This window comes from Sceloporus undulatus, chromosome 4, assembly GCF_019175285.1.
Source record: "Sceloporus undulatus isolate JIND9_A2432 ecotype Alabama chromosome 4, SceUnd_v1.1, whole genome shotgun sequence".
NCBI lineage: Eukaryota > Metazoa > Chordata > Lepidosauria > Squamata > Phrynosomatidae > Sceloporus > Sceloporus undulatus.
The window spans coordinates 170,800,574-170,826,688 of NC_056525.1; the positions used below are offsets into that span (position 1 = coordinate 170,800,574).

A 26,115-nucleotide genomic window follows, 5' to 3' on the forward strand; every position below is an offset into this window, starting at 1 on the left:
TTATTGTCTCATATGATTAAGAGTTATATGGGTTTTATTTGACAATGTTTTAAATTGGATTGTAAGCAGTCTCAAAGATCTTGTGTTGGAAAGGCACAGTGTAAATGTTTTCAATACATATACTCATATTTGTTGTGAGTGTGAGAATTGTGGTTGACTAGATTTATGACCTACAACTTCACACAGTATGTTCCTTTGAAGGCCAGGACTGCTTATGTGAAGGAAGGACATACTGTGTGACCTGTCATTACAACAAATGTCATCTTGTATCCAAGAATGGAAATATAATTTATCTGAGCTAGAAATGAAGACAACAAGAATGTCTGAAATGTGTCTCAGCATAGTAGGGAACTGAGGTAAAATTTGGGTCCGAACTTTTAATATGTAAACCTTTTATCAAACAGTATGCTGTAGCAATCCCTCATTTGACTGACACTGAAACTGCCTGAAAAATTAGTTTTCTTACATCTCAAAAATGTTGTAATTTAATAAGAACAGTCCAAATGAGAGTGACCACCATGTAATTTTACAATGTAAGGGTTGCATTTATAATTTTCCCTTCCTCCAATGGCTTCAGGGTGGCATAAATGATTCTCCTCCACCCTGCACTTTATCCTCACAATAAACTTGTTGGGCAAGCAAGGATCACCAGGTTCCAGTCCAATATTTTAACCACTATATATAGAGTAAGTACGGGGACTAAACCCCTTCATCATTCGCTTGTTAAGAACAACCATATGTGAAAATTGTCAGACAATCAAATGATTTCCACATTCATTTTATCTCTCTGTGGAGAATTAGAAGGGGAACAACCAACATGCAACAACAAACTTTCTACCACAAATTGCAATGTCAGGTTTTTCTTCTGCATAGTTTGTTTGAACCTGTGGATTAAGCATTGTTTCCTTCAATTCTCTGTGATCTTATTTTTAAAAGTCAGCTAGATTTCACTCTTTGGGAAGCAAGATTTTATTCTCACGATTTTTAAGCATTCCTCAAAGGCTATTGTCTCTATATGAGTCACAGGCTATTTATCCTCCACTGAAATTTCAACTTCCCAGTCAATGGGGCACATCTTAAGAAAGGCCCCTTAATACGCTGTCTACATTCATGTAGGCTAAATCCATTCTTAGTTCTTCCCTTCTTTAGAGCATACTAATCCAGCTCGGTTGTATCAATGAATGAATGAAGGGGTGTAAAACACAAACTTCAAACAGCAGGACTTGGCCTCTCTTCCTTTAGCGACTAAAATGTTAGACTGTTTTCATCATCCTACACAGTGTTTCCCAACTGAATTTTTAGCAGTCTTGGTTCTCTCACTTGTAAGTGCTACTCAGAAATAGAATTGGGACACAAAATTAAAACACAGACACATTTTCAGGGTTGTCAAAACTAAGGAGCAACAGAAGGGAGACTATCATTTTAAAAGAACAGGTTGAGCACAGCAGATTCCTGTCAGATATAGATTGTCACACAAAAATGGATTTCAAAACTTGGCCTGTGTGTGTATGTACCTTCAAGTGGCCTGCCAATTTATGGCAACCACATTAATTTTGTAGGAATGTACAGAGGTGATTTTGCCAGTTCCATCCTCTGAAATATAGCCTACAGCACCTGGAATTTATTGGCAGTCTCTCATCCAAGTACTAACAAGGCTGACCCTGCTTAGATTTCATAATTCAATGGCATCTGGTGCTTTTAGGGTATTTAATCCCTCAGAACTTGGCCAAGTTCTGCATACATCTAATGTCTATGATCAGCATCAATTGCCTTTCACAAGAAGAATCATGTTCTCAACCATGGTCAGTAATTGCATCCCGTCTTGTCAAATAAACCTCTTCCTACCAGACATAATAAATTGAAGTAATACCGATTTATAATCAGTGTATACATTTATTTGTGTGGATGCACAATCATATTGAAAAAAACTATCTTTGTATATTTCACTCATATTTATTCAATGAATATGAATATGAAAAAATGTGGATGCGACCTTTTAAAAAAATCTTTATTGATATTGGTTCTATCCTGTTTGTTATATTTTTGTGAATGACTGACATCTCCTCCACCATCCATGTTTTCTTTTTAAAATTAATTAAGCAGTTGCATTAGGTTCTCCCTTTCCTGCAATTATTTCAAAGAAATGTTGTCCTCACTTTATCCTCACAACAATCCTGTCATGTAGATATGGCCAGGAGAGAGAACAAGAATGACTTGTCTAGCTCCACTCAGTTGGATCCAAGCCCTGGTCCCACATTCAGATCACTGTAACCACACTCCGCTCTCAGCCATCACAAGAAGGGTGGCGGTTCTGAGCAGTGTATTTGTCCAATGCTTGCCTTTGGAGTGGATGCTCCTCTAGCTAAAAGTGTCCTGGGGAGGTTGTCTTGGACAGGCAATTTCCCGTACCAATCTTGCTAGAATGTCATGGCTCTGAGGACCCACCAAAAAGCCAGGTACTGGAGAAATGGGGCATGTGAAGTCAGCAGTTTTCCTCTTTAGAAAGTACAGTGACAACTTTGCCCAAATTTCTTCACCACTGCTGCGTGACCCTGACAAAAGTGCAACTGCTGGCAGAACAGACCATAGCACTAGCAAAAAAACACTAACAATATTCTGGCCCACCTTCAAATCCTTGATCAGCCGTAAAGTTCACTTGGGGTCTCTGCGCTGAACAAATTACACTCCTTTCCTCCTTCTCTTCTTGTCTAATTCTCTTCATGTGGTTGCTTTACTCTGAGGCCAAAATACAGGTGCTCTTTGAGGCTGCTGCCACAGTGCAGAATTGCTGCAGTTTGACAGCGTTTTAACTGTCATGGCTCTATCCTATGGAATCCTGGGATCTGTACTTTGTTGTGGCACCAGAATTCTCTGTGATAGAAGGCTAAATACCTCACAAAACTACAAATCCCAGAATCCCACAAAATGGCGGCATGGCTGTTAAAGCAATGTCAAACTGCAGCTATTCTGTTGTGTAGATGCAGCCTGAGTGCATTTGACGCACAGCCCAGTTTGGAAAGGCTACCGTTGTTGGACATTACAGCTCCCAGAATTTCCTTAATTTGGTAATCCAAATTAAGGGTTGAATAAATGTTTTGAATATATGTACCCAAAATTCACAGAACCTCTTTCTACTTACTTTAGATTGGGAACTTTCAACTCATGCAGTGCACAAATGTGTGTCTACTCAGAAACAGTCCCACTGGATTCAGTGAATTCACTTCTAGGTAAGTGCATACAGACTTGTGACCTTAATGTACTTTAAACATAATTCAAGGTCACATCTCATTAACAGGACAGCAGAAATGAAATGCACACAGCCCCTCATGTAACTGTATCTGCATAAAATCATAGCTCCCATTTTAGCCAAACTCTCCTCGTGTTCTCCAGACCATCCAGCTCAGTAAGCATGTCCTGTAATTCTAATTTAAAATGCCTCTCAAACTCAGTTTGCATTTGTCCTCTTCACTCATGCTAAAAGTGACTCCATATGATGTACAGGACATTGATCTTGCATCCACTTCATCAGGATGCAAGACTGTAACAGGAGAAGAATTGCATGCCATACTTATGCTAACACCACATGACAGACTACAAAATGTGTCCAAGTGCTTCATTGATTAGTTTTCCTTTCTATGCACAACACAAAGCCTTTAAAATATCAGATATCTAAAGGAGTGTAAAGGCTGCTAGTTACTGTATCTTCGATCACAGAGTTGAAAGGGACCTCAAGGGCCATCTAGGGGCCAAGTAATCCAACCCCCTGCCATGCAGGAGTACATAACCAAAGCACTTCTGAATATCTTGTGATAATAAGGACCCCAAATGGGTGATCAACTGCTTTTTGTGTCTTCATCACTGGAAGACTCTGAGGTGCCACCTGAAACCATCAAGTATCTTTGGCCCTCCAGGTTTCTAGGTCTTCAGCTCCCAGAAATTCCAGCCAGCATGGCCAGTAGTAGTAAAAGACTGCACAAGCTGTAGTTCGAAATCTACACAGGACCTTTAAAGGTTCCTCATCTCTGCTGTGTGATTTCAGCAATGGCCACCTCCTCCCCCATCTCTGAGTTTGTTTGCCAATGGCCTCACAAGGAGTTCTGAAGGACGTGCAAGCTTGCACACTCTCTCGGGACCTTTTGGCTAGCTGAAATAAAGAGTAATAAAGGTATTACTCTCACAGGGATTTTGGAACATCATGATTATGATGCCATCGATAATTAAGATTTTACTGATCTCATTGGCCACACTTTGTACCTTGACGGTCAGCGGGTAATGTCAGGAATGTTAGGAATAAACACAGAGTTTTGGACAGCAAAGTACATGCCATTCTTTTTCCTCTTACATAGTTAAATGCTTCAGGTCATTCATTGCCTTGGTTACAGACAGCTTTTCGCAAGCACTTATGGTTAGAAAATACAGTAATTCTTCCCGGTAACACGGTTTTGTTTGCCTTGGCATGAAGACTTCATATTTAAAGAGTGTACCACAGTCCAAAATGCAGGCATTACAACCCAAGTTCCTTCTTTTCCTATAAATTATCTAAAAATAGATAATCAATACCTTATACTCACTTTCTGTGGCAGTAAATAACACATCATGTCTGCCTCCTTAGTAAGTTTGGCTCCTAATCCACTAGCAAACCCTTGCTGCTGGAGAACTCCCAATATTTTACAGCCAGTCTGTTTTATTCTATGTTAAGGTAAATGTCATTTGAACATAACTGTGAAGTTAAATGAAATCATCAGAGCTCCCAGGACTTTGGGAAATCCCATTTTGAGGATCACAGCTCACACAATACCCCAACCAGTATGCACATTCTGGAAGCTGTAGCCCCCAAAATGCAACCCCTTCGTCCCTGCAATGGTATTCCAGGGGCCACAACAAAATACACATGTGGTTTGGAGGCCAAAAGGAGATCTCCCTCTAAGAGAGCAGAGAAAAGGAAGGTGATTCTTTTACAAAGTAAGAACTCTTATGCTGAAAAAGAGGAGCACTCTAGTGGTGGGCTACATATGATGGAGGAAGAGTCCATGGACCCTGTCCTAGGATATAGAAGTATTGGAAAGTACTTAGAAACACAAAGTTGGAAGAGATACCAAGAGCCATCCAGTTCAACTCTTTGAAAGTGTAGGAATCTACAGTTAATTGAAGTCTTTCTTTACACAGTGCTTGCCTGAACTATGGAATTAATTATCATAAAAAGTAGCAAAGGTACTATACAAGATAGATTCATGGACAGTCATGGAAGATGGGGCTATCAGTGGCTACTAATTTAAAGGACTGTATCTCCCTTTATGAACACTAGAGATCTATCTCTCTCTGCCCCTCCACTCTTCTCAGGATCGTTTGGAGGGAACAAGGGAGAGGGCCTTCCTGGTAGCTGCTCCTAGACGTTGGAACTCCCTCCCTAGGGAGGCCAGGCTGGGCCCCGTCCTTGCTCTCCATCAGAAAGTTTAAATATAAAAGCATAAAAGCTTCAGGATGATTTTAGCTTCAGAATGATTCTAAAGCATAAAAGCATAAAAGCTTAAGGATGATTTTACCGAAGGAAATAAAACAGGATTTTTTAAAAGAAAACTGATGAGGCAAATCCTGGATAGATGAGAATCATCACAATTCTTTCCGCATCAAAAATACACATGTGGTTTGGAGGCCAAAAGGAGCATTTTCTGTGAAGAAATATTTTCTGAGTAGAAATGTTATTTTCTGCATAGAAAGTGGGTTTCCTGAATAGAAAACATGCCTTTCTAGGCAGTAAACAAGACTTTCAGTGCAGAAAACAACATTTCTGCACAGAAAATGCTGTTTTCCACACACAGATTTTTCACAGAATAAATCTCAAACTGTGAATACTCCTTGAAAACTGTAGTTTTCTCACAACAGGGGGGCAGAGATGGTTCAATTATTTGCATGAGAGTGAAATTTATAAAGAGTTTCATCCCTAAGCCAATGGGTAAGAGATAGAAGTTTCAGTCCAACAACTGTTAATGGGGCAACTGCTGTTTGAAAAAGGTCCATTTTATCTTTCTCCCTGAGTTGGATGATCTTGTGGGGGCATCAAACTCTGCCATTTCCTTGCCTTCCCTACCACACACCTAAGGTGAGAGCAAGCGATACTTGAAGAATGCCCAGTTTTTACATTACAGAGTGGATTGAAAACTACCACTATCCCAGAAAGCTCGATGGTAGTTCAGCAGACACAGTTTCAGAACCATCTGATGTAATTTAATACCCTGCGCTTCAAAAGATTTCAAAGGCATGCAATTAGTTGTAAAACCACTCCTCCCCGTGTTATCTACACACACACAATTTTCTCCTCTTCTCTCCTTAAGGCCCATTCATAACATAAGAACCAAGTGGAAACTTGTAACATGTGAGTATTCACTAAGGTAACAGAGCTATTGATTCAAGGCCCTTTCAAAAGCCCTTCTATACATTTTGGAGGCATTAAAAACAAACTCTGGGAATTTTAATTTGTGTTTGTGCCTTCACATTCCTTGTGGACCTATGGCAGCCCCATGAATTTCATTGGGGTTTCCTAAGCAACGAATGCTCAGAAGTGGTTTGTCAGTTTTTTCCTCTGAAATATAGCCTACAACACCTAGAATCCATGTTAGTCTCCCATTCAAGTATTAACCAGGGCTGACCCTGCTTAGCTTTCTTGATAAGACAGGATCTGGCGTCTCCATGGTATTTAGGCCGCTCTCAGTTTTATCTACAAGACACCTTTCAAACATAAAATAATTACTTCACACTCACCCACTCTCTCTCAATCTCTTCTTGGCAGAGATATAAAAAGAAAAATACACATTTACATATTTTCAAAATGAAAGGTGTTAATATAGCATTCTTTGTTTTTATAAAAAAAAAAGCAAGGCAATTACTAGTTGCTCTAAGTAATCTGATTTCAATAATCAGACTTCGTGTCTTGTAGTAGGTTTATTAAAATCTGTTATAACAACACGAATCACACCCTTTACATTTCTGTTCCCTGCAGCATCTCTAAATGCAAACTTTTGTGCAAGATATGGTTGCTTATAAACTGAACTTACAAAAGCAATAAAGGTGTTCTTCTTTGAGCTTTCCAAATTTACATTTTAAGACTACAGCACTTCTGGACTGCCCTGCACCAACCTACTATGGCCAGTGGATAATATGCTGGCTGAGGGCTTCTGGGCCCAAAAAAGTACATTTTCCAAACTCTGGTTGCTTTATTGTGACATCCTTCTAGAAGAAATAAGATCTCCCTGGGAAACTGGTCTTATGGTCATTTTGTTTAAACTAGCTCTGGTTAGGGATTGTGGGAGGCACACCCAAAACTAGCCCTTAAAGTGTATCTTCTCATCAAGTTTGCCATTTTTATGAATTTATGTGTAGGCTAGTCAAGCTCTTCCAGTATATTTTCATTCCCTCTGGCCATACCTCTAGCTACTCTCTGTTCTGGTGACTATTGCTACTCTTGGGATTCAGAGCTTAGAACTAGGCTGGTGCACACAAAGACCTCCAGACCTCGATGGACAACTCTCATAATCCTTCATCACTGGGTAGGCTAGCAAGGGTTAATGGGAACGTCAATACAACAACATCTGGAGGGCCACACATTCCCCCAAGCCCTGGCTTACAGCCACTCCCTAAGCTACAATTTTCAGTCTTGGGATTGCTCCCACAAGTCACTCCCATAAGAAAAAATTATAGAGTAGGGGACAGATTTATGTACCAATGTCCATGCACATCAGACTACTTTGGCATAGAGAGAACACAAGGAAAGACTTGCAAAAACAGATTAGTATAAATCTTTCCGTATGTTTTTAATGAGGCAGACTCCAGTCTGCAAAAACGTAAGCCATAATAAATATGTTTGCCTTTCAGGTGCTACAAAATCCTTGGTTGTTGATGTGTCAACAGGCTAACACAGCAAATAGCAACAGTTTGGAAAGCTGTTTTTTGGGCTATAGCTCTCAGCATCCACCAGCCAGACAACCTTAGTGTGCTAGCTGGAAGATCCTGAAAGCTGTAGGCCAAAAAAGCAACTTTCCCAAGTGCTAGTGAGCCCTCTGAAAATCTTTCCTCTGCAGTTTATTTTCATGGGAAGGACTTGTGGGAACACTGCTGCAAATGAAGTTGAAGCAATGGTATGTGATCCTGAAGAGTGCTGCAAATGCAAATCTGGAACCAATAATGTCAGGTAGAGTCCAGGTCCATAGTGCTGCCGCTCTACTGCGTGACTAAGAAAACTGTGCACAGGACAGGGGCAGGAATTATGCAGCCCTCCAGATATTATTGGAGTGCAGTTCTCAGCATCCCTAGCCAGAATATCCAATTAGTGAGGAATTCTGGGAGCTACAATTCAATAATATCCGAAAGGCTGTACAATTTCCAGCCTCGAACTAGGAAAACCTTCTTTGGGGTCTCCAATTTATGCTATAATTATGACACAGCCTACAACCATTGTGGTGGCTTACCCCTATTGCTCCACAGACTTTCTCTCTGTGTGTTTGCTCGGGCTTTCTCATGCACCATCAAGCAGTATGGAACACTTTCAGGAAAGAAAACACAATACTTCCTGGTGGCATTTTGTATCAGTGAGGCTAATCACAGGTTGGGAAAAAAATGTAAATATGCAAATAGCTTGCAGAATATAGGCTTCTTTTTACTGTTACAAATGAGAACTGACTGGACATTTGAACTGGAGGGAAAGGATTTGATGTAGTCCACCCTACTGAGCTTCACACCTGAGACAAACTTTGCATTCTCCAAATCATTAAAACAATATTATGTTGGCTATTTTGTTGTGCAAGCAAAACAGAATGAGAGACTATAAAATACGGAATGCATTTCAGGTTGATGGGTTGGCTTGCTTCCAATAAAGGCAGCAGAAGTGGTTCCAACATTGGCCCGAGCAACTAACTTTCCAAAAGTGTCCCTAAAATCAATAGAATTACTCCAGAGTCAATGATTTGTGGACTTCAGCTTAAGAATGTTAGCCTTAGGTAAATAGTTTAAAGAAATACTTCAGGCTTCAGAGGAAATGTAAACACACTAGTCTGGCAGGGAGGTTTTATGGAAGCCCAAACCCTCCTGTGTTTTATGGTTCCTTCATTCTTTGATTAGCTTTCTCTATCTAGAATTACATCATGCTCTATCTAGAATTACATCAACCAGAAGTTTTAATTTTAAGAAAATACAGCAAAAGAGCATCAAGAAGTGCAGAAGATTTTTTTCTGAGTGAAGTAATTCATTTCACTTACGGTAGTTTTAGTAATTTGAGGAGGCAGACTACCTATGAAACAGGATCCTTTCTTCTTGGCCATGTTGGAAGTGGGAGGATAACCAGAAATATCCAGGTCCAACCAAGGTAATGAACCTTAGATCCAACTAAAGGTAATGGCAAAATGCCCATGGATTTTAACAGCTGAAGAGCTGGGATGGCTCACACTTCAGCTCAGAACATAGATGGGTTCCAAGGTGGTAGAATTCAAAGATATAGTTGTGTCAGTCTGTAGAATTAGTACGTAGAGAGATCTTGTAGCACCTTTGAGATTAACTGAAAGAAAAAAATTGGGGGACTTTTTAGTAACTATCAAGTAACTGCTTTAGTTACCTTTAAAAAATGGGGAAAGTGAAACATTGAGTGTTTTTGTAAGCTGTACCTATAATGGTAACTAATTACATGGGAGGCTTGAATTATAAATGACCTGTATTGATTTCAGAAGGATTTGTCTTTCTAGAAAGTATGTACCATATCAGCTCATCTAAGCCACAAGAGAAAGAAGTCAGAAATATAGTTGCAGTTGTTAAGGGTAACCAGGGTTTGAATCCTCACTCAGCCATGGAAACCAAAGGTGAAGACAAACTCCCTCTGAACTATTCTTGCAAGAAAATACCATGATTAAGGTCACCATAAGTTGGAAATGACGTGAAGGCACACAACAACAAATAATAATATTCTGGTTTTAGGCAGAAAAACGCACACTTCCACTGCAAGACAATACAACATTGCCCTGCAGACAATCACCTAAGAAGAATTTAGTTTCCAGTGTTAGTGCCAGATGTTTTTAAACTCCACTTCTAGAAGCCCCAGCATAGCAGGTCCAATAGCCAGGGCTTCTAGAAGCTTAGATCCAAAACCAATGAATTAGCCAGATAGAGCCAGTTTGGACCCAGAGCAAATTGCACAATCCCTTCTGAAGATCATGTTCAGATCACCCAGTTCCTTTCTGGAAAAACAAAGATAAAACAGTCCTTCCTCCTCCCAAAATATTCTTGTATTCTTCTCTTTGTAGCTGGGCAGTAATTCCCCAATACAATCCTTATTTGTGCACCTGCTGTCAAGGAGAGTTTGTTCCTGTCTACTTCTTCAAACAACAAAGCCTTTGCCACCAGTGACTTCCTTCCCATTGAAAGGTGATACCTTTACAAGATCTTTTCCAGAGATGGAAGAAGTTACTTTTGGAGACTGAGGCCTGGTATACACTGACGGTGAAATGCCACCCCTCTTTGCTTTGCAGCATTGCTGCAGCAACCAAATCACGTGGCAACGCTGCTCAGCAAAAAAGAAGCCACCTAAAGTGGCTTCTTTTTTGCAGCATCATAAGGGCTGCAGCACAGCCCTATGACGCCGCTTCCTCTAAGAGACATGTGGGCACTCAGACGCCCACACGTCGCCGCTCAATAATGGGGGGGGTACATCATAGGGCTTGGGAGCGTGAAGTTGGTGCGACCTCCCGAGCCCTAATATCACTGCCAGGACACCGCTTCCTGGCGGTGTGTACCATGACTATAACTCCCAGAATCCTCCAGCCAGCATGGTCAGTGAGCAATTCCTTAGAGATTCTTTTCTCCCCCCTCAAAAAAAGGAGGAAAAACCCCACACACATACACATCCTCTGTGACTCAATCTAAGACATGGTCCTAATTGAACAAGCTTTATCTTAAGGGTCCATAAAAGCAGTTGCAGGTCTTCTCCTGCTCCGGTGAGCATCCCATTTACTCCTTAAATCTGACACTGCGCATTATTCAAGGTACTCAGAATCTAAAAAGCCTAATGTGAAAATCAAAGACCCACCTTGTCTCTCCCTTGAGACAGGAACTTTTTTCTGGAGATGTTACAAGCACCTCTAAAGCACAGGGCAAAGTGAGGCACTTAGAATGCCTTCAGAACTCAGGGAAAAAACAGACTTTGCACCCTGCTGATCTGGAACCGGTTCCAGAGAAAAGGTAAGCAAGTGATTGATAGCAATGAAGTGAGAGCAAATAAACTATCTGAGGAAATGTTGTCCTGCTCTCAAAGCTTAGACATATCTTGGTCATGTTTCAGGGGAATAACCAGTGTAAACAGTGTAAAGGGCAGACAACTTATGACCCTCCATATATTGATACACTTGCTTCCATCAACTTCAGACATTATGGGAATTTGAACCCAAAAATAGCTGGAGTACCTCCAGTTGCCCACCCATTTCTCTAGATGTTAATCATGTTCTTCTACTATATGTCTCTACTCTTAGTAAGAGCTCATAATTACTGATTATTGGATCCAAATTGGATCCTGCAGGCTTCTGAATGTTCTGGTAAGGCCTGTGTCTAGTATTACCATTAAAAAGGCATGGGCCTTTAAAGCATGAAATATCATTATTATGATATATAAGTTTTCTGTTTGCTTTCCCATTGCCAGATGCTGTAATCACAAATTGAGGCTAGAGCTGCACTATACGATGGGCAAAACATATAATAAAAAGGATAATTTGTGGCCAAATATAATTCACAGTATGAGAAGGGATAACAAACATAAACATAAGAAGAGGGGAAAAGGAGACTTGTGGTCTCTTTAAGAATGACCAATTTATTCCGGCCTAAGCTGTCACAAACCATCTGAAAAAAATGGGCTGTGGTCCATAGGAAAGCTTATGCTGAGAAAATGTTAACATATAAATGAAAGAACTTTAAAAAAGCTCTTTCAGTTTCATGTTGACCTTGACAGATTTCCTTTGCCTCATCAGGAGGGGGAAAAAACATACCCTTTCTTTCATTCCTGACTCTGATTCCAACAACCCAAAACTGAAATAGATGCATTTGCTAACTTGATCCCTTAGGAGTATTCCTGTACCCTGCACACGCACACACTTACACACACTTTTAATTGGCATATAGTTATGACTGACTGCAAACAGCCTGTCCTGAGAACGCAGAAGCTCAGTTCCTTGAAATGGAGACCATCAACATTCAGTATCTTTTCTAGTTAAAGCAAAGAATTGCCTGGACCCACAGGAAGGCAATCAGTTCAGAGACTCTTGTTACCAAGTATACTGTTCAATTTTTATAAAAAAAGAAAAAGAAAGGGGAAAAAAGCTTTTTCAAGTACCGTGTCCAGCATTGGAATCTTAAATATATTTATTCATAAGTCCCTAGTTTGGTCATGCTCACTCCCCTGTAAGTGTGCACAGGATTGAAGCCTAACACTGGGATCCTGTGCATGTCTGTCCAAAAATAAATCTACTATGTTCAAGATTCATCTGGAGAAAGGTGCACAAAACTTCAATGGGCTTACATTTGTATAGGCATGCTTATGGGTTTCTTTTTTTTAAGTGTTTATTTAAAAAAAACTGGAATGAAATCTAGAGAAGCAATTGAGAGAGTAAAATAACAGTCATACAAGACAAGGGATCAAATTCAGGTTTCTGGCTACACGTGGGTTGTACCACTGGAATGGGAATTACATTAAAGGAAAATGTGGGCTGCCTCCTAGAACATCAGATCAGAAAAGATCAAACCAAACAGTCCTGTCTAGTCCAGAAGTCTCTTCCCACAGTGATAATTCAGATGCTTTCAGGAAGCCCACTTGAGTGCAACAGCATCATGTTCCCACTCCACTGACATACAGGAACATACTGTCTCTGGCACTGGAAGGAATAGGTATCCACCCTGACTATAGTCACGATTGTATGTGCTAACCTCTTTCTGTTAAATCAGATTTGTAAGCTACTCTTCCTCCAAGAGTTGAGCATAGAATCCATGGGGATCACCCTTTCGTGCACGCATGCGTGCATGCGTGTGTGTGTGCAAGCACATCTTCATGTCACCTGTGGCTTACAGTTACCCCATGAATTTCCTAGGGTTTTCATTGGCCCAAGGAACTGGCAGCCACCTCTGAGGATTCTTTGCCTAGGGTTCAATCCACACTGCAGAAACCCACACTGCAGAAATAATCCACTTTGACACCACTTTTACTGCCCTAGCTCAGTGCTAGGGAATTCTGGGAACTGTGAGACATTTAGCCTTCTCTGTCAGAAAGCTCTGGAGCCACAAGAAACTATAATTCCCAAGTTTGCCTAGCCAAGCCAGCTAAGGCAGTGTCAAACTGGATTATTTCTGCAGTATGGATTGAACCTTAGGCAAGGAATCTTCAGAGGTTATTTGGCCAATTCCTTCCTCTGAAATACAACCTACAGCACCTGGGATTCATTGGCATTCGTCCCATCCAAGTACTAAGCAGAGCTGACTCTGCTTAGTTCCCAAGATAAGACGGCATTATTTCTTACTTTCCTCACCCAAACAGTAGAAAGCAACTAGATAAGAAAGCAGGATCAAGTGACCAACCTCTCAGCCATCCAATGTGTCTTAAGGTTGACTTGAAGGACTTTGAACTCCTGCTCTCTGCAAGGCCTGCTTCTATTCACCTTAACATAGGTGCTCTTTCAAACTGCTCTCTATAAAAGAGCCAACTGACAGAATCTATAACTTATTAAAGAAGTAATAAAATGTCCTGGGGAGGATGATCTGCATAGGACTGCATGCAAAAGTGAGGAGGAGGGAAAGAAGCCCTAGGTGCATTCAAGTCAACAACCCAAACTTTCTGTCCTGCAGAACTGATCCTGAACTCGTGGGTGACTCTTTCTCAAGGACAGGAGCACTCCAGAGTGACACTGAATGGAAGATATGAAGCTTCCTACATCCCCACTATGTTCTTTCCTCACTGTCTGGATACCACTTCTCCTAGGGTGCATCTACACTGTAAAACGAATGCCACTCAACACCACTTTAAGTGATACAGTCCCAGTCTATGCAATCCTGGGATGTGTAGTTTTGCAAGGTCTTTCACCTTCTCTGCCAAAGAGTGCTGGTGCCTCACAAAATCACAAACCCCAAGATGGTGTAGAGTGGAACCATGGCAGTAAAAAGTGATGTCAAACTGCATTATTTCTAGAGTGCAGATAGCAATAGCAAGTGTATTTCTATACCCATGTATTAAGCGGTTTACAACATGTAAGCTCCCAACAAGTTGGGTAATGTTAGGTGCATCCCTGTGAGCCAGTGTGGCATATTGGTTTCAGTGTTGGGACTACTGACACTGGAGGCCAGGGTTCGAATCATGGCTCGGCCATATAAACCCACTGGGTGTCCTTGGGCAAGTCACACTCTCTCAGCGTCAGAGGATGGCAAGGGCAAACCCTCTCTGAACAAATCTTGCCAAGAAATCCCCATGATAGCTTTGCCTCAAGGTCACCATAAGTCGGAAACGACTTGAAGGCACACAACCACAACAGCAGCAGCAGCAATGAGATGCACAAACACAGCCGATAAAAGGACCCAACATTAACAGATTATTCCGTGTCAACTGAGGAGATGATGCCAAAGGTGTCGAAAAGGGGGTGCATCTACACCACAGAGATTATGCCACTTTGACACCACTTTTGGAGCTGTCGCTCCATCCTCATGGAATCCTGGGATGTGTAGTTTTATAAAATCTTTAACTTCCTCTGCCAACGGAGGCTGGTGCCTCACCAAACTACAAACCCCAGGATTCTGGAGGACAGAGCCATAGCAGTTAAAGCGGTGTCAGTCTTCATTATTTCTACAGTGTGGATGCGCTCTTCTGAGAGACAAGCCAGTTTGAGTTCCCTGCTCTGAACAGAAAACCAGGTTCGAGTCAGTTTGCTCCGCTCTTTCCTCCTTCAAGCTCAACAAAGGCTAAATCCTCACTGCAGGGCTAATCTGGTTTGACACCGCTTTAACTGCCTCGGCATCATGCTATGGAATTTAGGGATTTGTAGTTTTGTGGGGCATTTCGCCTTCTCTGTCAGAGAGCTCTAGGGCCACAACAAACTACAATTCCCAGGATTCCCCTAGGACTGAGCCAGGGCAGTTGAAACAGTCTCAGACTGGATTCTTTCTATAATGTGTGTTTTGGACCTTAGTCTGCCGACTCCTTTCTTTCAGTTAGGTCCAAAACACACTGCAGAAATAATCCAGTTCGAGACCACTTTAACTGCCCTGACTCAAAGCTAGGGAATCCTGGGAAGTGTAGTTTTGTGAGGCATTTCACCTTCTGTCAGAAAGAGACACTGGTGCCACAAGAAACTACAGTTCCCAGGATCCCCTAGCAGTTAAAGCGGTCTCAAACTGGATTATTTGTGTGGTTTGGATCTTTTAGTCTCAGAGACGTGCTGCGAGGAGATCTCTCTACATACTGGTCCCTAGGAGGCAGTTAAAGCGGTGTCAAACCGGATTAGCTCTGCAGTGCCCATTTGCAAAACTTTTGGCAAACTTTTGCAGCTTTTTCCCACAGAAGAAACGAGGGAAGGAAGAAGCCAAGCTATGTTTCCTTCCCTTTGAGAGGAAGCCAGCTTCCTTACCGTGTACTTCATCCTCTCAGGCGGGAGAAAGGGGGCTCCACCGGCCCCTTCTTCTTCTTCTTCCCCTTTGCCAGATCTGCCCCGCTTTAAACGGAGCCTCCCTTCCTCTCCATTCCTCCGCTTTAGACCAAAGGCTCCTGCAGGGGACCCTCTCAGCCCCGGCGCACTCTCGCTTCTCGACCCATTGTTCCACTCGCAGAGCGGCAAACCCAGGGCTCATTTGCATACCTCCTTGCTATTGGCCAGGCAACCCCGGGCTCATTTGCATACATCCCTACTATTGGTCAGCCAGCCCCGACGCTATTGAGGCGGAGGCAATACAGCACTCCTGATTGGCTGGAAAGGTAGAAGGGAAGCAAGGGGCTGCGTCCGCACTGCAGAAATAACCCAGTTTGACACCGCTTTAGCTGCCCTGGCTCAATGCTATGGAATTCTGGAAGCTGTAGTTTTGTTAGATATTTAGTCTTCTCTGTCAGAGAGCTCTGGTGCCACAACAAACTACAAAGCCCAGGATTCCATAGCACTGGACAAGGTTAAGGTGGTGTTAAACTGGATTATTTCTGCAGTGCGGACGCAGCCTCAGACTTTCACTTCTCCAGTTCTTTCCTGGTTTTAAAGTGAGAGGGGCTCAAAACTGCTTAGCAGTTGTGGGTTGCTATGAATTTACTTATACAATGCAAACACAAGACCGCAGAAAAATTGTAACATCCCCAATCGAAGCACTCAACAGAGTAACTTTTGCAAAGACTAGCAAAATAATATTGCAAAATTGTTGTTGTGACTCTGTAGCAAAGTCAGGGGATACAAAGAAGCCAGTGTGGTTAAAATGTTGGTCTTGGGTTTAGGAGACCCAAGTTCGAATCCACACCAAGACTGCACTCCCTTCTCCTTATGTGTCCTGTCTTTCTAGATTGTAAGCCTGAGGGCAGGGAACTGCCCAGTTAAAAAGATTGCATGTACAGCGCTGTCTAAATTTACAGCGCTTTATAAATAAAGGTTAATAATCTACACTGTAGAAGTAATGCATTTTGGTACCACTTTTAACTGCCATGGCTCCCTCCTACAGAATCCTAGGATCTGTAGGTTGGTGAGGCACCAGCACTCTTTGGCAGTGAAGGCTAAAGACCTTGTCAAACTACAAATCCCAGGATGCCATCACTTTCCTGTTGTCAAACTGCATTATTTGTACAATGCAGAGCACCCTCCGCAGTGAAATTCATGAAATTATATTGGGCCTCTTGCTATTGTCGGTGTGTGACTTCCATAACCCCTCACCATTGGCTGTGCTGGATGGGGGATGATGGAGTTGAAGGCTCCCAAACCCCTGGAGAGCTATAGTTTTTCACCCCTGTGAAAGAGTGCTTCCTGAACCATCTGATAGCTGAGACACACTTCAGTGAGATTGGGAGACAGCACAGTGAGCAAGAGCTGTTTGGAAGGGCAAGTCCCATCATCCCTGACGCGTTGAGTAGAGCTGATTGTAGTTGTAGTCCAAAACATCTGAAGGGCAATGTGTTGTGAGAAAGGCTTATGGCCTAACTGTCCTCTGAGGACCCTGCTTCGTGCTTTCCTTCCAAAGTGATGTTTGCAAAGCATGTTTGAGGCTCCGGTGCCTCAACAAACTACAGTTCCCAGAATTCCATAGCCATGGCACTTAAAGTGCAGTCAAACCAGAATATTCCTGCAGTGTGGATGCGGCCTCAAACTGAACCCAGACTTTGTACAGGAAGCCATGATAGTCTTTCTTGTTGGAAAAAGCCAATAACCAACTGAAGCAAGCAGAGTGGTGCCTGGGATCCCTTTACTCCAGGTGGGGAGAGCATGTGCCTTCCTAGATCCTGTTGGACTTTAGTTCCCATCAGCCCCAGCCAGCCCAAGCAATGGTGAGAATCATGGGAGTTGTAGTCTGACACAAAGGTGCTCAGTAGCTCCCAGACCGGTGGGATGGTGAATCCACTTTAGGGTTCAGCCCAAATGTCACCAGAGCGATCCAAGGTGCTGCATCTGTTTTAAGAATAAAATTCAGCACCTTGGGTATCTCCTGTAAAATTCAGGCTAAACCCAGAACCCATTTTACTGCTGCTTCCCAGCTTCGGCTATTTGAGGAGACTGCCTCACACTGGCTAATGGTAGAAGAGGTCAGATTTCCCTTTTCCTGAAATGCTAAAAGAAAAAAGGAGAGGGAATAAAAAGGTGGTGGTGGTATCTAGCTTCCCCTCTTTCATCAGGGATCATCAGGCAACCCTCTACATGTTGTTAGACTGCAACTCCCAGCATTCCTAAACACTAGTTCAGCTGTCTAGGGATGGTGGGATTTGCAACTCGACAGCTTCAGCTAGGCAGCAGGATTTCCAGTCTTGTCTTACATGCTCATTTGAGAGACAGTTGCTGCATTCACACGGTAGAAATAACCCACTTTGACGCCACTTTAACTGCCACGGCTCCCTGCTACATAATTCTGGGAGTTGTGGTTTGTTGTGGCAGTAGGGCACTCTGACAGAAAAGGCTCAATGTCTCACAAAACTACAATTCGCAAAATTCCATAGCATGGAGCCATGGCAGTTAAAGTGGTGTCAAATTGGATTATTTCTGCCGTGTGGATTCAGCCAATGTTTATCTTTTCCCAATAATTCCTGTTTAGTTGTATAGCCTCCTACACATCTTAATTATTTTAAATAAATGAATAAAATAAATTCCAAAAAGCAAACCTTGATTTTTATAGGTTTTTTTTGTGGGTTTTTTGGACTATGTAGTCATGTTCTAGAAGAGTTTATTCCTGACGTTTCGCCTGCATCTGTGGCTGGCATCTTCAGAGATGCCATTCTCTGAAGATGCCAGCCATAGATACAGGTGAAATGTTAGGAATAAACTCTTCTAGAACATGGCAACATAGTCCAAAAAACCCACAAAACACTATGAATGCCAGCCATGAAAGCCTTTGACTTCACAAACCTTGATTTTGCCATTTTATACAAAGGGCACCATTTTACTGTGCCATTGTATTTAATGGGACTTGAGCATCCACAGATTTTGGTATCCTGGAATCAAACCCCAGCAGATACCAAGCGCCTATTATATTTCCCTCTGCCCTTTCCCCCCTCACACTGCACCTATTATTTTCACAATCAAAAAGTCAAAGCTTTCATTTTGCATTGGGACAAGTTTATATTTACAAACTGATTAGATGCTGGAAATCAAGGTGGCTTCAAACAATCTAGATGCCCCTCAGTTGGCAAGTTTTAAAATGATGTGCCAAACTAGGCAAATCCTGCTCGGTTCACTTGGGGGCAAAGCAGAGATGAATCAAATATGAACTGCTGTGTCCATACTTTATAACTGGGCCTCTTTATTAGGCTGAGATGATTCCTGGCCAGACATTCACTATCTCAACTGGGAGGAACTCCAACCAGACAAAATGATTTGGACTAAAAAAAAATCTCCAGTCTGAGTCTCAAAGCATTCCGCTGCTGAGAGCTCAACGTTTTGTTTCTTTTATTCTGACCAACTTGGACCTGCCCCAGTGTTTCTAAGTCACAGATGGACTCAGACTGCTTCCAGCAGCCTAAAAAATGAACAGTAGGCTGTATTCTGTTACCAGATTACTGTACAGGGATTCTATTGCACAGCAGATAGGCTCTGGGGAGGGAACCTGACATTTATTTATTATATAATTAATTTATAAAGACCACCTTTTGAAACTAACAGGAGTCCCCAAGGCAGCTTACAAAATCATAAACAACAGTAGCATACGGATTCAAACCATAACAAGTTTTTTTAAAAAAGTATTTAAACCAAAAGGATTAAACTGAAGATCTTCAGTTTAAAAGTCAGGTTGAATAACACTATGTTTTTTTACCCACTAAAGTCATGAGAAATGGGACTAACCTGGTAATTTTATATCTGGGGTTCTGTCGTAAAGAAGGACCTCTTCTCCTACAGAGCCTATAAAGATCACAATCTATGGACAAGGTGATAATGGAGAAAGGGGTCTCTTGGGCCTCTAGATCTTCATCCATGCCTGCTCTTCCCGTGAGACTAGACAATGGGTTATGAGCAATGTAGATACTAGAGATACATTTAAAGACATATTTTGGGTAGAAAGGCAACGTGGCTTACTGGTTTGAGTTCTGGACTATGACTCTAGAGACCAGGGTTTGATTCCCTGTTTGGTCATGAAACCCACTAGGTGACCTTGGGCAAGCCACATGCTCTCAGCCTCAGGGGAAGGCAATAGAAAACCTCCTCTGAACAAAACTTGCCAGGAAAACCCCTTGATAGGTTTGTCTTAGGGTCGTCATAAGTTGGAAATGACTTGAAGGCACACAACAACAACAGCGACAAGAAAGCTAGGAGTAAGGAGTAAAAACCATCCCTTCATGTCACCCAACTGGAGGGTTGCCATGTGTCCCTTATTATAAAGAGTGTCCCTTATTTGGGGTCTGAGCAGTTTATGAGATGGAAGGTGTCCGTTATAATAAAGGAAACCTCTTATGTGAGGTTTATAAAGCCTTGTCTTTTATATAGACTAAGTGAGAGAACAAAAAATCCTGTACTTTGGGGTTTGGGTGCTACAAAAAGACAGAAACATGTGCATCCATACATTCTTTATACTTACATTCTTTATTACGGTCAAAGACCAGCATAACATGTGCATCCTGTAATGTGGATAATCTGTAATTTTACAGAGAAATACAATATCAAATTAGATAGGTAAAATACAACCTTGTAAGTAGCTATATCCTCATTGTTAATCCTGCATGTTATGAATTTTGACAACTCCATGTTGCTATTTTGGAAACCTGGCAACTCCACCTTTCTACAATTGCCATGGACATCCCACTCTCTCTCTCTTTTTTTAAACAGTCCTTATAGTGCTGGTAGACCCAACCTGTGGACACTCATATACACATACATGAACACACCTCTATCCATAGATGGAGAAAGAAGAAGAAGTGACAGTGGCACTTCTAATACACCTCACATGCCATTGAATGAGAGAGAGAGGAAAAGTCATTCATTCATTCCAGGTATTTATTTATCACCTCTTGGCCCACTAGGGCTGTCAAAGTGATCCACAATTAACATCATGTTAAAAAGTGATTAAAGTTCCATCAAACCATGCAATACACCAGGCAATAAATGGCAACAAATCTTTCATGAGATTTTTATTTATTTTATTGCTTAGTTATTCCCTGGTTATTCCTGGGATAATGACTCTTGTGTGTGAAAATGTTAATCGCAGTTTAATCACAGTTGCATGATTTTCAAGAGATAATCCCCATGATTTTCAAGAGATAATCTACCAATTTGCTCCCATGTGATAAACTCCTCAGAAGGAATAGAGCAAGCCTGTCCTCTTTTAAGATGGAATTCCACAGTTGGGGTGCAGCTACAGAGAAAGCTCTGTCATGTGGATCTACCAGCCTAGCCATGCTCCAAATTTTTTCAGATGAAAGCCAGGATACATGTAGCCAAGCAACGTGAGAGTGTGGTTGAGATGGCAAAAGGTTATTAATGACGAAGAGCGTGTAAGCAGTTTGTTTTTCCCTAAGCCAACTGCTGACAGCAAGATTCCACCTTCTCTTCTTCTCTCCCCCTCCATGTTTACATGTTGAACTCATTTTGCAGCAGCTGAAGTAAGCAGAGGACAAAAGGGGAAAGTGAGAGGAAAAGGGAAAAACTGGGACATTTTAACAGCAGCCGAAAAGGTGAGATGATAAAGGATTCATTGGGGCTGTCCCCTGCCAAATCAGGACCGTTGGAGGGTATGATTGGCATCTCCTAGAAACTGTAGATTTAAGGCAGGCTCATAAGGAAGGAGGCAATATTTCCGATATCCTGGCCTCAAGTCCTTATATCTTGGGATACCTAAGGGCCACTGGAGCTACCACCACCAACATGCTCCTTGTTCTTCCCTCTTTCTTCATCCATAGCAAGGACTGCAGCTTGGGGAAGGCAATATATCTGGTGGCCCTGAGTGCCTGGTGGCCTAGGAACACACCTAGCTAAAAGGTACTTTAAAATTTCCTTTCAAAAGTAACATAACAAGATGGACTGAAGTCACTTTACAAAGTTTCCTCATTGCTTTTTCTTTTTTAAGATGTTTTGGTTAATTTTTTTGAAGTTTTATCCTGTTCTCTCATGAACCCTGAGACTTTTTCATACTGTGAAAAGTAATTTGAGTGTAATGAGCAACACAGGACATAATGCACAAAAGTGACCTTTCTAACACTGTAACAAATAATGACAATTAATTATTTGTTCTAATGTACAACAGAAGCAAATTACTTATTGTATAAACATAACTTTCAAGCTCTGCCTGCCACTTTCTTTTTATTTGGACATTGTATGTCAGCCTTGTTTTGCAAACCATTTTATGGAGGAAAAACTAGTGACTAAAGAAATAGCCTATCAACATATTCATACATGCCTAAATTAAATCACTATACCTTTCTCCTAATTTGTGTTGGGGTTTTCTTCAAGGAACATTTGGTGGCAATTTAAAGTAAGAATTTCCTCCTTGTTTTAAAGCAGCATTTCTGACCTTCAATCAAAATTTGACAATAGGGTTTGCTACTACATTTGGATGATGCAGCAGTAGTGACAGATTCTGAAAGAGGGGAAATTGCTTTTCTAATCTAGTCAGTTTACTTACTCTCACTCCAACATACCCTCCAACTGTCTTGAATTGGCAGGGACACTCCCAATTAATCTACTGCCATCCCATTTTCTTCAGCTGCTTTTAAAATGTTCTAGTTCCTTTCTCCTCCTTCCTCCTTTGTCTTCAACTTACTTCAGTTGTTGCAAAATGGATTCAAAGTGCAAAGGCAGAGTGTAATTGTTGCAAACTCAGCAGAAAAGAGATGAAAGGGAGGGAGTTGCATGAAGGGATAGCATGAATGACAGGGAGGACACATTGGGATGTGGCTGTATGTATACTCGAGATCACACATGGCGGGAATTGTGGGCATTGCTAAATTGTTGAAATAGAGTAAATAGAGTAAAAAATAGAATGAAATAGAAGAGAAGAAAAAACGTGAAGCAATCATTCACATGAGGCTAGCATTCACGTGAAACTGGAATTAGGAAGTGGCCCCCTTCTTCACCCCGGAAGTGCAAAGGCTCACGATGCGTTCTGAGCTCCACTGAGCATGCACAAGGGCGCCAATTTGAATTGGTGACTCCACATGGTATGTATTGGTGTGATAATTTATTTTGCACTCGCTCCGCTTTGCTGCTGAAACATCTGCCTTTTGACAGAAACAGGCTGTGGCATTGACCTGCATCCCTTTATAATGCTGGAACTCAGCAGAAGAGAAGGTGTGAGTGGGTTGAAGCTCAATGGGAGGAGAAAGGAGAGGCCCCAGGTTGGTTTTTAAAAAAAAATCAAATTTCAAATTTCAAAAAAATAATTTAATTTTTTATTTTTAATTAAAATAATATTTAAAAACACCACCTTTTACCAAATTGTTACTTTAAGCACATGAAACTATGTATATGTAAATACATTTAGTCTGTGTCTCTGATAACGTAATTTAAAAGTATAATTTTAATTGTGCTACTTGTTTATGCCACAGCTATAACATTCAATGATATATGGGAATTAGGATTTATGAGTAACATTAGTACAAAAAACATTACTAAGGATTCTGTATAGTGAAGTATGGGATGAGGTCAATGCGGGGAGGGGTGACAACATGAGTTACTCCACCAGGTGACATTAACCCTAGTGACGCCACTGCCTGGAACATGATGTTTAGAGTTGGGGAGATACCACTGACAGAGGCACCACCAGTAGTAGATATATGTGTTGGGGGCATTACGCAGTCATACCATAGGTCGCTGAAGCAAATGTATCCCCTGCCAGTGAGGTTCTCTCCATTAGAGGAGTGGCCCTTGGGACCTATCTGTACAAGATTGTTCTTGGGTCTTTGTTTCCAGTTGCAGCAAAAACTGTTCTTGTAGCAAATGCTGCCTTTTGTGTGTGTGTGTTACACTGTAAAGAAGAGCCATGTATTCTGATGATGCTCTACAGCATGTCAATGATGATGTGTTGCCTTCCTTTTCTCTTTGCATGCTGTTAGGTTGTTCCACTTCTTTGAGCACTGTTGCACCATTTTGTTGCTCTGGTTCAATCTGCTAATGATCCTGTGTTGCAGTTTTATACCACATTATTTTGTAGAATTGTAGAATTCTAGAGGTGGAAGAGATCCCAGAACATGAGTTTAGTGTTATAAGAAATAGGATAAAAGAATTCTAAATAAATCACATTTTTTTATTACTAATTGCTCTCAGGTCGACTTCAACTTATAGGTACTCTAGGATTGAGAGACCTCAGAAGTCACCCTGTCATCAACAGTCCTGCTCAGGTCTTGCAAACTCAGTCAAGGCCATGGTTCTTCATTGAATCTATCCATCTGTAATGGGATCTTCCTATTTTCTTACTGCCTTCTAGCATTATTGTCTTTTCTGGTTAGTCATAACTTCTCATGATATGCCCCAAATACACCAGTCTCAATTTAATCATCTTGGATTCTAGGGATAGTTCAGGCTTGATTTGCTCTAGGATCCATTTATTTGGGGTGTGTTAATAGGAATAACTTGTTGATGTCAACATGTTTTAAAAGTGGTATTTATTTATGCAATTAGATTCCTATCCAGACTTACTTCCAGAGCTTCTAAAATGACTTCTGAGATTATTTCAACAGAGCAAGGACAAATATATACCTCGTCAGAAAAAAACATGCTTTAAACTTGGGAGTCCACAGCACTTAGAGGTCAATATGTCAAACCCTCCAACATGTTAAAATATCAATCTGTTCTCGGGTTTCTTCAGAATCATTTTTATTTTCCTATGGGATGAAAGGCTTCAGTTTAATATGATCATTTTACACAATCCACAATGTGACTGTGTTTCCCAAGACTTTAAAAATGTCAGAAACTGGATACCATTTGAAAGGGACATTCAAGAACATGACACTCCAATCCTTGCACATTAATGACAAAGTAAAACAAACTCCATAAAGGACATATTTGTGGCTAATACAACTACTTACTCTAAAAAGAGTTGTAGATGTTAATGGCTTTACAGCCTGATATCACATTACAGGTCCCTTTTGGAAAACTACAGTCTCTTTGACTTAACTATTCAATACAACTATGCACAGAAAAGGTGATACGAAGCAGAGCATGCTAGAACTCTACAACTACACCTGGGGGTCCTTTTGCAGGTCTGTGAAGTTAAAATCTCTACCAAATATAATTTTAAATTTTCCAGTCCTTTAATTTAGTTTAATTTATTTGCCCTGTAGTCCTAGAATTCTGCTGGTAAAATACTTACAGCAGGGGTGGCCTTCCAGATGGTTTTGTACTGCACCTCCCTGTGGCCCTAGCCAGCATAGCCAGTGATGTGGAATGCTGGGAACTGCAAGTGTAATTAAAACATGATTAAATCATGGTAATAGCATGATCGGGGGGAAGATTTTCACACCCCCGCACACTTCTCCCATTTGTGTCCCATGTGTAAATTGCAATGAACGCATCATTGCGTAATAACGGGACTTTCCCAATTATGGTAATTTCTGTTATTACCCAATGACGCATCCGTTACAGTTTACGCATGGGACACAAATGGGAGAAGCGCACAGGGATGTGATAATCTTCCCCCTGATCACACTATTACCACAATTTAATCATGTTTTAATGATGCTTCAAAGAGACCACTCCAGCACCAATCTAACCCCAAGTGGTGTGGACCGCAGCAACTAGATGCCGCGGTCCCGAGACTAGCCACTGCCATAGTCCAGAACAGATTGCTGGCAAGGAGTATTTTCCACCTGCTCCTTTTGCTCCTGGGTTTGGACTGTATTAGCCATTCTCCACATGGCTTCTGGCTAATCCTGGGATGTGCATCATCTGCACACCATGCTCCTGGAGCAGCTTGAAGGCAGCACTTTTTGCCCGTCTGTTTTGGGACTCTGGAGACCAGGGTTCAAATTCCTGCTCAGCTCTGGAAACCCACTGTGTAACCTTGGGCAAGTCACACACTATCAGCCTCAGAGGAAGGCAAAGGCAAACCACCTCTGAACAAATCTTGTCAAGAAAGCACCATGATAGGGGTCAACATAAGTTAGAAACAACTTAAAGGTACACAACAACAACAACAAAATCAGTATAAGATTGTGCTCTCAATTGTTTTCTTATTCTTCCATGGATATAAATGCACAGCATAATTTATCAATGTTGTGCATCATGTATATTAGAGATGCATCAAAATATATATTGGTTCAGGTATTGCTAAGGGGGCTGCTTTAAAAATATTTGCAAAAGATGTTTGCTGATTCATTTAACTTGCCTTTATTTACTCTCTTTCTCTAGTACTCTCACTAATGACATAAATGGAAAATGAGTCATATTTGCAGAAGAGGAAGAATAGAATAGGGATTTAGGCCAGCAGTCCAGCCAGATGTATTTTCTTAGGCAAAGA

At 41.4% G+C, this 26,115-nt stretch overlaps 1 protein-coding gene across 2 annotated transcripts in view; it reads right to left on the minus strand.

Moving 5' to 3' along the window:
* The window catches only part of NEDD9 (neural precursor cell expressed, developmentally down-regulated 9), a 74,489-nt gene extending 58,680 nt beyond the window's left edge, over positions 1-15,809 (minus strand). For both annotated transcript variants that reach the window (XM_042464149.1, XM_042464148.1), the window contains exon 1: positions 15,630-15,809. In XM_042464149.1, coding sequence (XP_042320083.1) covers positions 15,630-15,641 — 12 coding nt within the window. In that variant the 5' untranslated portion in view covers positions 15,642-15,809. The remainder of the gene's footprint in view (positions 1-15,629) is intronic.
* Positions 15,810-26,115: the final 10,306 nt, after the last annotated feature.